Source organism: Enoplosus armatus, chromosome 9 (genome assembly GCF_043641665.1).
Source record: "Enoplosus armatus isolate fEnoArm2 chromosome 9, fEnoArm2.hap1, whole genome shotgun sequence".
Classification (NCBI taxonomy): Eukaryota; Metazoa; Chordata; class Actinopteri; order Centrarchiformes; family Enoplosidae; genus Enoplosus; species Enoplosus armatus.
In genome coordinates this window covers 12,081,766-12,097,035 of record NC_092188.1, presented here as the reverse complement: position 1 = coordinate 12,097,035, position 15,270 = coordinate 12,081,766, and the positions used below count along the sequence as shown (strand labels likewise).

Genomic DNA, 15,270 nt, shown 5'->3' with positions numbered 1-15,270 from the left:
AAATAAAAACAGTTCATTTTGTTCTCAGGACCAAATTATTCCTATTCCTGCAATAGTCTTCATCAAGACTACAGGACTCATGTATCATTAATAATATTATCTTTGACATGGGAATGGTTACCTGGTCGTCCTGGTGTTGCAGTTGGCAAAGGCATGTACTACACAAGAGTTGTGATATTTTGGGTTTAGCTTGTGTTGTACAACATGCACCTCTCTGGCTCAGAAATACACCCTTTGTCACCATTTTCACTCCTGTGTCAGCTCGGTTACTACGACCTTTATTCTCCAAATACAACTCAAGATAACAAAACATAAAACATCAACACACAGTCTGTACGTCATTGTGACAACATCATCCCACCACGTTTCCGTGGAGACAGTATATGTAATATCCTGATTGGTCCATATGTTGCCATGAAAGGCTTCAGTCATTGCCCAGGTGAGTTTACCTGGTGAAGGAGCGAACATGTCTGCCCCTCCCACCTCCGCTCCCTCCCCCACCACTAAACTTGCTCCCCTGAGATCCTCTCCCTCCACCTCCCCCACCGCCTCCTCCAGCACTGCCACCGCCTCCTCCACCACTGAGCCATGACAGTCCGGCGCCTCCTCTGCCCCGCGGAGCTCGATCCCGTGGAGCCAGCCGATATGCACCTGGCAAATAGAGATGGAGGGAGAAGAAGACAAAAGCACAGCATGTGTTAAGTTCAGTGTTTAGAAATTCATAGCGCAAAATCAAAGCAAAAAGTGTGTGAGGGTGTACACTTCATACTTGCTGGGGGTTGTCGGGAGGGCAGCGGTCCACGTGTGAAGTTGCTCTGGCCTCCGCGGGGTTCACTGTAGGTTCCTCTGTGGGTGACAGCGGGAACTTGGCCACTCCATGAAGAACCACGGCCTCCTTCTCTGCGAGTGTAGTTACCTAGAGAACCAAAAAGAGAGGATTTATCTCCCTCTACTGGCCAACAAGTGGTTCTGACCTGCAGCATGCACAAACTCCTACTATATTATATTACTTTACTGTAGAGTAAAGTAATAGTTTGGCAGAAAAAGAACCTTAATGCAAGATCCACTAACTAGCTTTCCATTAGCTCAGGTGTCATAACATGACCTCAGTATGGAACTTTGGTCACATGATAACAGGTGGTACAATGTGACGACAACTAAGCAAACTCCATCTGCTGATTAAGACCATGAGATTGAGTTAAAAGCTCTGGAAAAAGCTAGTAAGGGGACCATGAGTTAATATTTTTATCTTAAACTACTGCTTCCACAATCTTTAATGCTTAGATATATAAATAGTATAAATTATACACTATGTGCTAATCTTTATGGTGTATTATTTTGGCAATTATTATAAAACCAGTGAATCGTAACATTTAGTTATAAGACAATATGCATGCTCCAGTAGACATCGGTCAACACAACACCAGAACAGCCATGATTTCTTTTTAAAAAGCTGGTCAAGGGAACCAGTTATCGTATTCGCCAACAAAACAGGGATGATCTGAGCAATTATTGTGAACACTCTAATCAAGTGAACACAAGAAATGTTTTATTTTCAATATGATCGTGTGCGTCTGTGTGTACGTACCAGACAGCAGTACACCTTTAGGTTGTGGTGGAGTGAAAAAGCGAGTCTGGCTGTGGAAGGTGCCTCTGCCTCTGTTGCCAGTGAACAGTCCTCTGGTGGGGGGTTTGGGGGAGCTCTTGGGGGGCCGTTTAGGGGGCAAAAGTCCAAGAGGAGTCGCAATGTCTTTAAACTCTGCCGCCACAAAGTCATCCACGTGCATACTGGGAGGCCGGGAGGTGTTCTGTTTGCGCTGGCGGAAGATATCATGTGGTCGGCAGAGATTTTGTCCAAACCCTCCTCGACCTCCACGTCCGCGAGGAGCAGCCATGATGTGGGCTCTCTTAGCAGGCTCAATGTAGTCTGACTTACCGCTGCAGAGACAAGCACGAGATGACAAGTCAGTCAGTTGATTAAAACAAGACTCAAGATGTTCGTTCTCTGCAAAGAAAACATGCAACCAACCTTGATGTAATAAACGTCTCGTGCTTGTGTTTGCCCAGTCGGAAGCCTTTCGTAGCCTTTGTGTGACCGGGAGAGGACGGCTCAGACAGGAAGGAGCGCTCCAGCTCTGCCTTCAGGTCCAGTTCTGGGCAGCACTCCTGAGCCAGACCCACCAGATCCACCTTCGCCTGCCACACAGACAAAGTGGTAAGTCATAGACCCACATACAGACATAGGGCAAGTTTACATGATTATGTGTAATTAGGTTTAATAATTCGTTTCCACAATTTGTGGGTGAGTAATTAATACATACTGAATTGTTTATTGCATTTCAAAAAACATTTAAAGTCCCACGCGATTCATAAAGCTGTCATTACACAAGTACACAGCAGTGAGCAGCGATGTTGGGAGAGAAAGACATAAACTTTACATAAACAATCTGGAGAAATGAAGCCATAACCGCAGTTAAAACTACTACTACTACTACTACTACGTTAGAGGAATCTAGGGAGTCTGGTCATGTCTGAACATGAAAATGAAAGTTTTAATTCATAGTCAATCAGCGTCTAACATTTGGACATGCCTCTGGTTTAAACCAGCTTTTCACACACAGACAAGTGCAGACTATGTTGTTTGCCTTAGGGTTGTACTGTAGTAATGTAATAATATATGCATTAGTCATTATTTTTTATTTGAATTTTGTAAGATTTACAGTAGTAGAACAGTGTAACATTCTAGCTGCTGGTATTTTGACCAAATACTGCAGTGAAGAGAAAATAAGATAATTTGGCAAAACAAATCTGGATTATAATTTGTACACATACACACTTACCATATCAAGGTCTGTTTCAATGTCATCAGTTTGGAATGGAGAGAACCACAGAGTCTTCAGCTGCTCGTCCAGAGCTTCAGACAGAATGAACACCGTCCTACAGACAACAATGAACAGAGGTATGATTTACTTATTATTGCATCCAGGGTTTCCTCTCATTTTCCACAAACGTGCTGCATGAGGCCCATTTTAGTGTATCATCTGCAATAGCCTGTTTGTGATTGATGACTGAATGAAGACAATATTGAGAGAAAAACAATTGTGCAGATCAAACGATGTACATCACTTTGTACCTGTGATTAAACTGGGCTGCGAGCGCCTCGGGTGCAGGCAGAGTGGGCTCAGTGTCAGCTGCAGGAGGTGTGTCTGTGGCCGTCTCCAGCGTCTGCCTCAGAACAATCACATTCTCCAACATCGTCTCCAGTGAATCATCTTCCTTACAGAGTTTCTACAGATAAACACATAGACTTAGTTAAAAGCCAAGGCAGCATCAACCCTCACTTCGCAAAAGCTATACACGTGGGCATAATTTGTACCGTAATCTGTTTCTCTAAAGTTGGGAGCGGATGGGACTCCGATTCTTCCCATTGCAGCAGAGTTTTCATCTCAGAGGCTGACAGCAACCGCGGAGGGGTGAAAGCAGACTCCTCACCGGACCCCTGGCCCTCGTCAACACACTAGATTAGAACAGACAGATCCAACAATAAAATTCAGCTATCACAAACTGTAGGCAACTCTGCGACAGATGCAATACATTAGTAATTTAGATACGCCTCCCACGTGCTTAGGAATTTATACTTAAAGCACATCTTATGATTACTATAAGCGGTTCCCAACAAACATTTTACAAATAATCATTTCTACAGTTACTTTGACAGCATGTTCACTCTTGGTACACATGGTAATTACTTCCATGTGAAACATGAACCAGCCATAAAACCAGATACTGACCATTGTTTCTGTGTTGACGATCTGTCTGAGGAAGTCGAGCAGAGCTGACAGTAGATCTGCTGAGTCCTTATTGAAGGCAAACACCAACCTCTTCAACAGCGAGCACAGATCTGCACCACGTTTCTTAAGACCACTGAGATAAAGATAAAGTGCAATCAAAGTCTTGTTTAACTAAGAAAAGGACACTATGCCTGGTAGACAGAAGAGATTGTAAAGGGAGACAGTGGTAACGTCAAGAAACAAGAAGAGAGCGTTTACACTTTGAGGTGGTAGAGTCCATAGTCGTGCTCTGTGAGGAATGTCAATGTCCTGATACAGGTGAGGAGGAGTGGGACACTGCTGTCTGAATTCCCCAAAACCTCCAACAAGGCATTGCACACCGATGACATCATCTCTCGCCCCGGAAGTGCATTGGCCAACTGCTCAGCCTCTGACACACAGTTTTCTCCAGGTGCAGAGACCACCAGAGAAATGTCCTGGTGAAGACGGAGATTCATATTTTTTAGGCTTTTTCCTATCTCGTTTACATATGTTGTTTGCCTTTATGTGCACTATACTGCTTACCTGGTCACACAGTGACTGTAATATTGTCCCCACTAGTTCACTGCATTGCTGCTGCTGTAAGGAGTGGTCGGTTGGAGGAACCAACAGAGACTGCAGCAAGGGGAACAGATCGGCCAGTTGTTCATCTCCAGACACAGATCCGGACAGCAGGTGCAGTGCTGCGCTCTTACAAGCTTTCTGTGACACCAGAGCATCCTTCAAAGAAAGCAGACGCAGGACCTGGCCCCAGCACACACCTTTCCCCTCCGGCCTGCAGTTAGCACATTGCACACAGTTCAAATACAATTCACAGCATAAACACAAACAATTGAGTGTGTGTGTGTGTGTTTTTTTTTCACTCACGGCTGCAGCTCCTCCAGCAGCAGCTCCAGCAGGGTCTTCATGACGAGCGTTGCAGTGGGTGAAGACAGGTCTGCCAGCTGAACACACATTCTCCTCAGCATGGCCAGGAGAGGAGGGCAGCTGGTGGCACACACACACCTCAACGCCTCGGAAAACACTTTCCACTGCACCCGTATGTGCATGCTCCACAGCTTCCTTGTGTTTAAGGCTACAGCCACATCTTGGACTGATATCACCTACGGAGCCAAAGGTCTATTAATATTAGTGTGGGCGCCAAGATAAGACTCATCAGAAGGTGAAAGGAAGTACAGGATAGAGTGAGTTACCTGAGTGCTCTGCATTGGCAGCGGAAGAGGCAGGAGCTCAGAGAGCAGTGTTAAACCAGAGAACAGACCTTCAGGAGCTTTCAGCAGTGAGCCCAAAACCTCCTTTAGCATCAGAGACCACGTGTTACTGGCCAGAGTCTCTTCTGTATGAGTAACCTGCACCAAACACACACATATGGACTCAGAATAATGACTACTAATGACACTTTTTGCACAATATTTCTTGGCTAAACAAACATGGCCACGCTCATTCACACACCTTTTCATTAACACCCTGCGTGAAGGTGAGCAGAACATCGACGATTAGCGCCTGCACCCTGGTCTCCTCCCCGTCTAGACGTCCAGATGCAGGAATGGAGCACACTATCATGTGCAGCGTCACCAACACACTGGCCACACGAGTGTCCCTGAATTGGAAAGCCCCTCCGCGTAGCAGCTCCATCAACATGGTGCGCAGCAACCGCAGTGTGCTGATGCATATACTGAGGATCATGCAGCGCTGCGGTGTGGGGCCCATGTGTCCATGCACACGCCATGGCTGCAGTAACACGCTGCATAGCTTCTGTAGGACACGCACGCACGTATCCAGGCCCTCGCCGGAGAACAGCTGGACCCCCGCGAGACTCCACTTAAGATCTCTCTGCTGACCTGTAGAAAGGAGGAAGACATTGTGACAAATGTGACAGCTGTCTCCTCTGTAATGGTTGCAATCAACATTAATGAACACAGGACCCAGTTTTATAGCTGCTTAAAAGGACCCTGTGGAGTTTCTGACCACTAGTACCGCTATAGAGCAGTGTTTTGTGGGTCCGTGTTTGGTTGGGCTCAAGGATGCACATGTGCGCACACGTTCCTGCAAATGGTCTCACACTATTCAACTGATCTACAGGTGGCAGTAATGTGCCAAGAAACGCAGTAACGAGCCATCAAAGGCAGGGAAGAAGAAAACTGAAAGCTAGTAAACATGGATTAAACAATGCAGGATTTAAAATATAAAATAAAAATCTGCTTTTCAAATGTTTTATGGTTAACATTAACAGGCTTGTTAGACCTCAAGGATACATGCAATGCGCTTCGGTGAGTAACACTAAATGTAAACAGTTTACAGGAAAACTCCACAGGAAACCTTTAATATTGAAAAAATCTAAACAAAACCCTTCAAATAAATAAAAAAGCATTTAGTTTTGTTGTCATGTTTTGTGTCTTTACCCTCTACAGCAGGTGGGGGGCAGGCAATGTGATAAAGGACCCGGAGAGCAGTGACCAGTCCAGTTCCCTCAGCAGTCAACACGTTTTCCACATTCTGAAGTCAAGAGAAAACAAACGTTTAAAATGACATATAGCACTCTTATTTGCATATAGCCTTGACTCAAATATGCTACAGAACAGGTTTACGTTTGAGCAGTTCAGACTTGTCAGCGAAGCTCTCCTTTACAGGGAGATATACTATATATCTGGTGACTCTAGGGTACAAAATTAGATGAAATCATATAGTTAAGCATGTGACTTAAAGAAGTACTTCTTTGGTAACAGCTTTGTGGTTTATAAAGTTTGAATTCTTATGTAGGTTGCAAAACTATGAGACACCTTCTTAGTTGGTTATATGTGGTGACAACATTGTACTGTTTTCCTCTGATAATAACAATGAATAAGCTCTATAAACTTGATTAAATAAAAAAATATTACACTGTACTCTGTGAGGCCAGTCCCTGTGGCTGAGGGTAGGATAAGAGACATTGACTCCATCACTGAAAGAGTTGATGAACTCCCTGAATTAAATATCATAGACAAATCATTGGCAGCCACCCAAACACTGCCAACTGAAGAGATTTATCCCTCAGTGAAGTAACAGGACTCAGGAATAATTAGGACTGTCTGCAGGTGATATAGGAAAGATGAAAGCTCACACAATTACTGAGAATGAAAATGTAGTGAAATGTTACTTTATTCAGCAATATGTATATTGCGTTAGATAGCTGTACCTGTTTGATGTAGTCTATGAGGATGGGAATGCTGCCAATCTCAAAGCGAAGTTTTTCCAGAGGCTCCAGCCATTTGCTAAGCTCTGAAGCGCAAAGGAAGACCAAAACATTAATAATCCAAAAACACAAACACTCGTACCAAAAATGGTCAAATATGGCAAGACACTTCCCTGTAACATTGGTAATATTTACCCTGTAACTTGGCATTGGTGTCATCAGCCTTGGCTATGGCAAGTAGTGGGGCAGCATATTGTTCCATCATCCGCAATTCATTAGAGGTCTGCACTACCAGTAACACCAGCATACAGGCATAGTTATATGTCACTGCTTTGCGAGCTTTGGCCTCACTACAAGAAAAGAAGACAAAAAAGTGAAAACATACTCAGAAATCACAGCACAGGTGCTTGAAATAAAACACAAAGAAGACAGCTGTACCCCTGTCCGTCCTTGCTGTGGTGCTGGAGCAGGGTGACCAGACAGGACAGGTTGTTGTCCAGGCTGAAAACATGGGCCACGGCACTGCGACCAGTCTGTGTGAACGTCATCAGGTAAAGGGCATGGAGCATGCCCAGAACCTCTGCGTTGTCACCTTCCTCCAGCCCAGCTCCTCCGTCTCCTCCTGTGGCCACGTGGCTCATGAGCTCCGACACACCCTGCAGAGCATGCAGCGCTTGCATTAGCCACACGCCGAAGCCCTCTTCGCCGAACCCTGGCCCTGAGAGAGCTCCCTCGCCCCCTGTAAAGGTGGTGTCCTCCACCTCAGCTTCTGCCATCGACGCCAGGAGGCGAAGCAGCAGGTTGGAGGGAGTGGGCTGGGCGATAAGGAAGAGCAGACCTGACTGGGTGAGCGACAGGAAGCGCAGGAGGTCTCTAACGGCTTGGGTGACACCTAGGTGGCCAGCTGCTGCAGCTGCCGACATCACCACCGCCGTGCTCTCCAGGAAACGGCACGCATGCATATATCTGAGAAAGAAGAAAGTGCATCACAACTACATTCAACTTCATAACAGAGCTTCTGCACTGTGTGAGGTTTGAGGTCATGTGTGTTTGAATGCGTACCTATACAGTGTTGGGTATGGATCGTCCCTCTCCTGTGGTCCTGTTATTCTTGCAGTAGTGGGGAAGGCTTTCCCTGGTGGCTGCACCATGCAGTTAGGGGCTGTCTCTAGCAGGTGATGTAACTCTTCCAAAACCCCCGCCAGCCTATCAAGCTCTGCCTCGGTCACAGGGGAGGAGCTTAGCGATGGTTCCTCCTCCATGGGGCTCTCAGCATCCTCCATCTCCTCCTGAGAACAATAGTCAGTCATGATTATCATGAAAAATATAGTCCTTGAAGTTAGTAACATATGCATGTGTTTGAGCGTGTGTGTTTACCTGCTGTGGTTCACTCCATGCTGCTGCTGCACGCTGCAGGTCGACCAGTACCTCATACATGTGGCTTTTCTGTAAAATGGCGTTGCCGGCTGTTATGACCCTCACTGTTTCTTCACGCAGGAACAGCTGGACTAAACGCTATAAAAGGACACACAGCTTAGTGTCAGACATTAATGAGGCAAAAAGTCATATTGTTCAACTAGTCAGTGTTTTCTGTAAATGTGAAGGGTGGGCGGTGAGTCCCGAGTCTGTGAGACGGATTAGCTTCGGGATCAATAACACGATTGGTTCAATATGTGTATGCTGTAAGGAGGACGGCTCTCATTTGGATCATAACAAATGGTAGGCTGGGTCCCATTTGTCATTATATTTTTCTGTTTGAGCAAACAAAGAATTTTCATTGTGTTCTTATTCTTTAGTTCTGGGGAGAGTTTGCAATCTGGGATCAAATCTGTATATATCGAAAAAGTGTTGAAGAAGTTTATACAGTTTGTAGTGCTAACCTGATAGCCACTCTTCTCTGACTCTCCTGCATGTAGGAAAGCCTCCACGCCAGCAGGAGCACTGGTCAGAGCACCCAAAGCTCTCAGGATACTCAGCTTCAGTGTGGAGGAGACGTGGTCCGCATGGAGCAACTCCAGCAGCACACCCAGGGCCCCTTCACGCAGCAGCGCTGTGAGGCCCTGTGGGCACTCTGCCAGGCATGACGCTAGTTTGGCACCAGCTTTCAATTGTCTGAGGTTAAGAGCAATGGGTTGTGTGAGAGCAATCTCCATACTCAGAGCTTGGAGTGCCCATTGGGCTAAAACTCCAACAGGGACCTCCATCTCTCCTTCTCCTTGTTTAATTGAATAAGCCAACCCTTTGGCCAGTAGTCCTGGTGCCTCTTCCACAGCAGTGACCCAGCGGGCATCTCTGTCATCTCCAATACTAGCTAGTAGCTCGTTCAGCTGGGCAACAGCCTCAGTCTCCTCTCCACCTGCTGGTCCTTCTGTTCCACCAGGGTCCCTGGGTTCCTCCACACTGGCCTTCTCAAACTGGGTATCAAAGCGGGTCTTGTATGGAGGGGTGAAGTAGAGCAGGGGTCTGAGTTCTCGCTCATACGGGTCATATTGGACAGGTGGGACAGATGCCAGGTCCTCAGGAGTGTACTCCATGTCAAAGGTGGGCAACTTGAAGCTACCATTATCCAGATCATCCTCATCGCTGGAAATCTGCTCATAGCCATCATCACCTGAAAGGGTAGGAGAGACGAAGGAGAGGAGATATTTGACAAAAATTAATCTATTGTGAACAAGATTCTTCAGAACATTTATAAAATATGTGTAAAAATGAGGAGGCCAGCGACTACTATATATTCCCTTGCTCATTCATAAACACGTACACAGACAAACCTGCTCACACGTGGCAGCATCACTCCAAACATGCAGGGTTAGTTTGACATGCAGGATGTGACTACAGCACAAGCATCAGCCATAGCTGTGAGGATGTGTGAGGTAGACCTCCACATGGCAGTTTATGAACGTTGATCATAAGCCTTCAGAGTAGCCCGGAGTGGGCTAGCTGAGAGTTTGGAGCATCCAGCGATTGTAGATGGAGCCAGCATGCCAGAGCACACACTCTCTCGGTCACTCAGTCCCAAATGGACCCTGCTCCTGTGGCCCCCCTGGGAAGTCTGAGGAGTTTGCAGTACCAAGGGGTTCAGGGCCGGGCATCCATTTGGGATTGTAGACTATCCTACTCTCACAAAATAACTCCCCTACCTTCCTCCATTTCCTCTTCCTCGTCCTCACCCTCATCTTCCTCATCTTCTTCCTCCTCCTCTTCCAGAGCGCTCCCCTCTGTCCGTGCATCTTCTTCCTCCTCCTGCTCCTCCTCTTCCTCATCACCTTCCTCCTCTTGTTCAGCGTCTGAGTACGTTTCATCAGCAGGCAGCGATCTCTCTGGTGACACGGCCTCCAGGTAGTCGTCTCGCCCCTCGCATGGCTCGTTTTTGACCACGCCCACTGCACATGTCACAACAGAGACCGGAAGGCACACAGTTCAGCCAACATAGGGCACACATAAACATGCAAACTATATATTTATCTAAAAATGTGGACACCTACATATGCAAAACAGCTTTAGGATCATACAGGTGTTTTTGCATGTTTTAGCCTGTTTATAACACAATGCTTGAACACCAAACATTGTCCAAAGCATAACACTTTTCCTAAATATTTTCTCCCACCTGGCAGGCAGCCACAGTTTTTTTTCTTAATTTCAGTACATTGTGATAATCAGCATGTAGAGACTCGCTTAGGATATGCAACCCATCATAGTGAACACTGTGTGCCCTTTACATGTACCAGAACACCTTGGCAAATTTTTCATATACACTTCCAACTATATTAACATGCAGCAATAAGGTAACTGAGAAAAAATAGTGCAACAGTATGCTTTTATATTATCACTGTGATGGATACTGAAATGAACTGAAAGTGAGCAACTTTTTAATTTGGAAACATTTAAGACATTTAGGAAACAAACTCTCTGTTATAAACTCTCATCAACTGTAAACAACAGTGTAAAGTACACAAACTAAACAAAGCTTAAAATGGAGTCGGCAGCCTGCAGTGACTGAATGAACGTAACTGATGGTAAAAACACTGAATTTAATAGTGACACCGACAAATAAACTGCAGGGTAACTAATGTGGGATTTTCTCAAAATATAACTTTTAATTTTGATTAAGGAGAACAACTGATGCAACACGTAATTATGAGAAGTATCACCCAGGCAGACACTTAAACTACACAGACATCTTTGTCATTGTTGATAAATCAGAATCTAACAGTGCCGATATAATGTGAAAGCACACAACACATTTTCGGCTCTGACCTGTCACTTGGACCTGCTCTTCATCATCATCATCCGGGGGTGGAGGCCCAGGTGGAGTACGAGGCCCTCTGGGTGCTGGTCTGGGTGGGCTGCCATTGTACTGGTCATCTTTTTCCCACTCTAAAAAATACAAACAGTACAATAGATTGACGATATAACAAGCAAATCAGGGAAGATAAGAGATAACCATTGTTCATTGGATGTTTCAGTTTCAGGAGGTTGGTGTGAAGGTGAGAGCGTTGGTTAGTTTCAGCTTAATGATGCCCACCTTGTTTAACAATCCTCTTGGGCCCGCTTGGCTGCTGAGGCGGTGGGGGTGGAGGAGGAGGGGGTGAGCCTTGGTCATGTCCATGTGAGCGCTCTGCTGTCCCATACACTGCTACAGTCAGACTGGTGTACCAGCCCCGCAGCACCAGGCCGTCTGTGTTCACCTGCACGCACAAACTCATTTAGTCATTCACAAACCAACAGAAAAAAACCCAAAACAAAACATCTTGCTTGAGGAACAACATTTACCTTTCCACTGGGTCTGAACACGATGGACTTGTTCTCATCATATTCCAGACTAAAGGCAGAAAGCAAGACAGGGCAAATTAAAACATCAGTACGAGTACACCAAGGCTGAAATATTCTTGAACTTGTGTATGTTTGTTTATCATTGCATCTGTATATCACTCCTAGAGATTTTATTTTTAGAAAATAGTTTAGCAGCAATCTGTTAAGTCCTAGATAAACCTCTCTCCAACCAGCACAATATTGCTCTGTAATATCATCACGGACTGAACTGGCCACAACCCATTGACATATGACATATACAAGTAGACCCAAGCATAGTTTTAAGGGGTCATGAATCAGAAAGGTTGGGAGCCACTGGTCTTAATCAAACAACATGTAACTGTGATATATTGGGTTCCAATATGGCCAAGAATCTTTGCATCATGCCATACAACAAACCCATACTGTCAAGATTTCACAAAACGGCAAAATGCCATGAAAAACTCATCTTGTAAAAAATCCTGATTATTCCCTCAGCTGACAAAATGGATTCTTGACAGCCATTTGTCTAAAAACATTTAAATCACATTTGTTTTTGACATTTGGTAGATATCTTAATAGTAAGCAGACAGGTTTAAAAAAAAAAGTCGACTCCTAACTTTCCCGGCAGAGATAATAACTCGGGTGTGTCGTATTTACAGTTTTTAACAACTCTTACACAATGCACACTTCTAAACACAAGGTTACGCTCTGGTGCCACTCTGCACACCTCTGTTATTATGAGGCTAGAATAAAAATGCTTGACGCAAACATTCCATTATTCATCTATTTCACTAGGACCTATTTCACTTACAGCTACTGTGTGGGTGGGGTTGAGTTTCTGGAGAGACCAGTTAGCCAGAATAGAAACAAAGAGTCCTGAATATGGGTGGGTGCACACACACACACACACACACACACACACCTCTCTGGTCTCTGAGAACAGGGCTCAGATGCTACCGTGACTGGTTCTACAGGTGAGACAGAAATCTGCATCTTAAGCACTTTTGAGATTTGACCAGGAAAGACTGAGATGGAGGAGAGGTTTGGAGGAATACAGAAACGAAACAAGAAAGGGGGAGAGTGAAAATCTTTCAGACCTGCCCAGTCTGTGGAACGTGGGGTTGTTGGGTTTGGTGACATTATTGAAAAACAGCTCCAACTGGAAGGCATGAGGAGACGTCTCCCTGGAAACACAGAAACACACACACACACACACACACACGGTAATGAGACAGTTAATCTACAATATATGTACAATCTATTGCAAGTCATTACAACAGTTCTGCCATAATTTCCACCTTTACAAAGTCTGTAATATTAAGTTTTTAGTGACATTGTTGGACATGTGTAAATTCAATTATATGTTTATTACTGAGGTCATGGTTACAGGTGGTGTTCTACTGGACTAAATTATACTAAGAGGTGTTGCTAATTTTTTGTCCTTCACATTTGCATACATAAGGGGGACAGAATATTAAAAACACCTCTGAATATAATGCAATCCAGTACAACAACACCATCCGTGCTAAAACAAATAATTTCATTAACATCATGACAGTGTCAACAAAAAACTGAACATTATAGGCATCATAAAAACATAGGCAGAAAAGTTGTGCCGTGGTAGATATTACTTAAACACATCTGGTTGTATTAGGCTATTGTATGCAAAGTGGAAAATTAGATTTTTATGTGATTTTTGCGTCAATGTGATGAAAAACTTTGATTTGTCAGGTATTTAATTTGCTGAATTAGCCAAAACAGATATTATCCATGATCAGTTTCTCAGCAGATTTTCCAGAAAACGTACTGTATGACAATATCAGTGCTGCAATACAAAATTACAAATATCCTCATAGAGGATATTATCCAAATTTCCCACTTCTACACAACATAGAGGCCTGATCTTCTCAGGTTTGTGCATTCTTGAGCACTGAGCCCATTCAGTCAGTTAAATTACATCAGACATTACCCAACAGCCTCAAGAGCCTCACAACAATTGAGCTCAGGTGTCAAACTGCTTTCTTACAGGCTCAAACATACATCTCAGGTATCTGTAGCAAACAAACCCAGAGGCGACATATCATTAGCAATGAGATTAAGGATTTCCAGCAACTAGGGATGCACAAATCCAACTTTTCTCTCCCAATACAAATCCTGGACTCTGGGTATCTGCCAACGACTGATCCAATGCCAGGGCTCTCTTTTCCCCAGATTTAAAATCTGTATACCATACATGCTTGCCATGGATGAATGAATGTAACCGTTTGTGGAAACACTGAATTTTATAATAAAGAATTTATTTACTGTGAATCCATCAGGTTATGATCAATACCCAATCTGCTTGATTTGGTCACACTGATACTGATCCAGGGTATTGATGCATCCCTTCCTGCAACTACACTGAGTTGCCAGTTTAGGCCTTGACACACCTAATATTTAGCATACCTTCATTAATATAAATGGGATGGACAAATTATTAGAAATACCTCTATGCATGACTTGATATAATTCAATGGCACCAAAAAAAATAAAGTTGAACTAAAGTTGAATATATCTAAATCAGTTTCAACAATATATAACCTTCATGAAGGTAGGTTCAGTGCAAAGTTTCTTTAATAGACTGCATTAGCCTTATCTAGGTGGACTTAATAACCTGTCAACTAACTGCATGTCACTGAGTGTTTGCAAGTGCTCTTACCCAAAAGCTCTGTTGTCAGGTACGTTGCTGTGCGCTTTGATCCCTGGGGGAATGACCCGCACCTCTGTGATTAGCACCCCGCAAGGAAACCGCACCACATCCACGTTGGTTAACTGAAGTGCATTGAATATCATAATTAATATAAACATTTAGATAATACAGTATCTTAACTAACCACACAAACCACAAGTAATACTACAGACCGGAACAGCCGTTTTTGCTGCCCGCTCTGAGGTAAACATGGCCAGGTTGAGACTTTAAAGTTAGCATTAGCCGCGTGGCTAACTAGCAAACAAACAAGGCAAGGATGCAAAAGGAAACAGCGGTGTGGCGTTATATGATCATGTAAATAAAATCACTTTAGCTGGTATATTTGGTACAATTAGGTGTTCAATTGTGCAAGCGTGTGGTGCAATAAAAGCTGTGAATTGCAACGTTATCACAACAACCACGATACAACTGCTACTGTTAGCCTAGTTGACACCGTTAGCTTGGAAGTTGTTCATCGTTCTCCAAAACTTCTGAATATAACCGATGTAAATATTGAATGCAGGCAGCACTGATGTAAATATACAAGAGGGTGGTCGGGCGTCAGAAACATTACCTCGGCACTCTGATGCTTAAACGTATCTAGAAAAAGAAGCTCCGTTGAAGTGTCCCCCGCCATCGCTTTCTTGCTGTCCGTCGGGCCAGGGGTAAACTTCCGGGACGGAGAACACATCCGGAGCATGGTCATCTACGGCGCGAGCGCTCTGACACAAACAGACAAACAAATG

General features: G+C 44.4%; 1 protein-coding gene across 1 annotated transcript; it reads right to left on the bottom strand.

The window, feature by feature from the left end:
- Window positions 1-85: 85 nt before the first annotated feature.
- On the bottom strand, window positions 86-15,168 carry virma (vir like m6A methyltransferase associated). The gene is made up of 28 exons (XM_070911615.1): window positions 15,099-15,168; window positions 14,495-14,607; window positions 12,894-12,980; window positions 11,776-11,824; window positions 11,528-11,690; window positions 11,260-11,379; window positions 10,143-10,385; window positions 8,883-9,613; window positions 8,350-8,517; window positions 8,065-8,291; window positions 7,441-7,968; window positions 7,198-7,352; window positions 7,006-7,088; window positions 6,233-6,326; window positions 5,283-5,671; window positions 5,024-5,179; window positions 4,698-4,933; window positions 4,356-4,605; window positions 4,050-4,267; window positions 3,792-3,924; window positions 3,377-3,517; window positions 3,134-3,288; window positions 2,841-2,937; window positions 2,030-2,196; window positions 1,589-1,938; window positions 770-916; window positions 580-651; window positions 86-549 (listed from the first exon to the last, which is right to left on the bottom strand). The coding sequence occupies exons 1-28, from the start codon at window positions 15,159-15,161 to the stop codon at window positions 446-448; spliced, it is 5,439 nt and encodes a 1,812-aa protein (XP_070767716.1). The 5' UTR covers window positions 15,162-15,168; the 3' UTR covers window positions 86-445.
- Window positions 15,169-15,270: the final 102 nt, after the last annotated feature.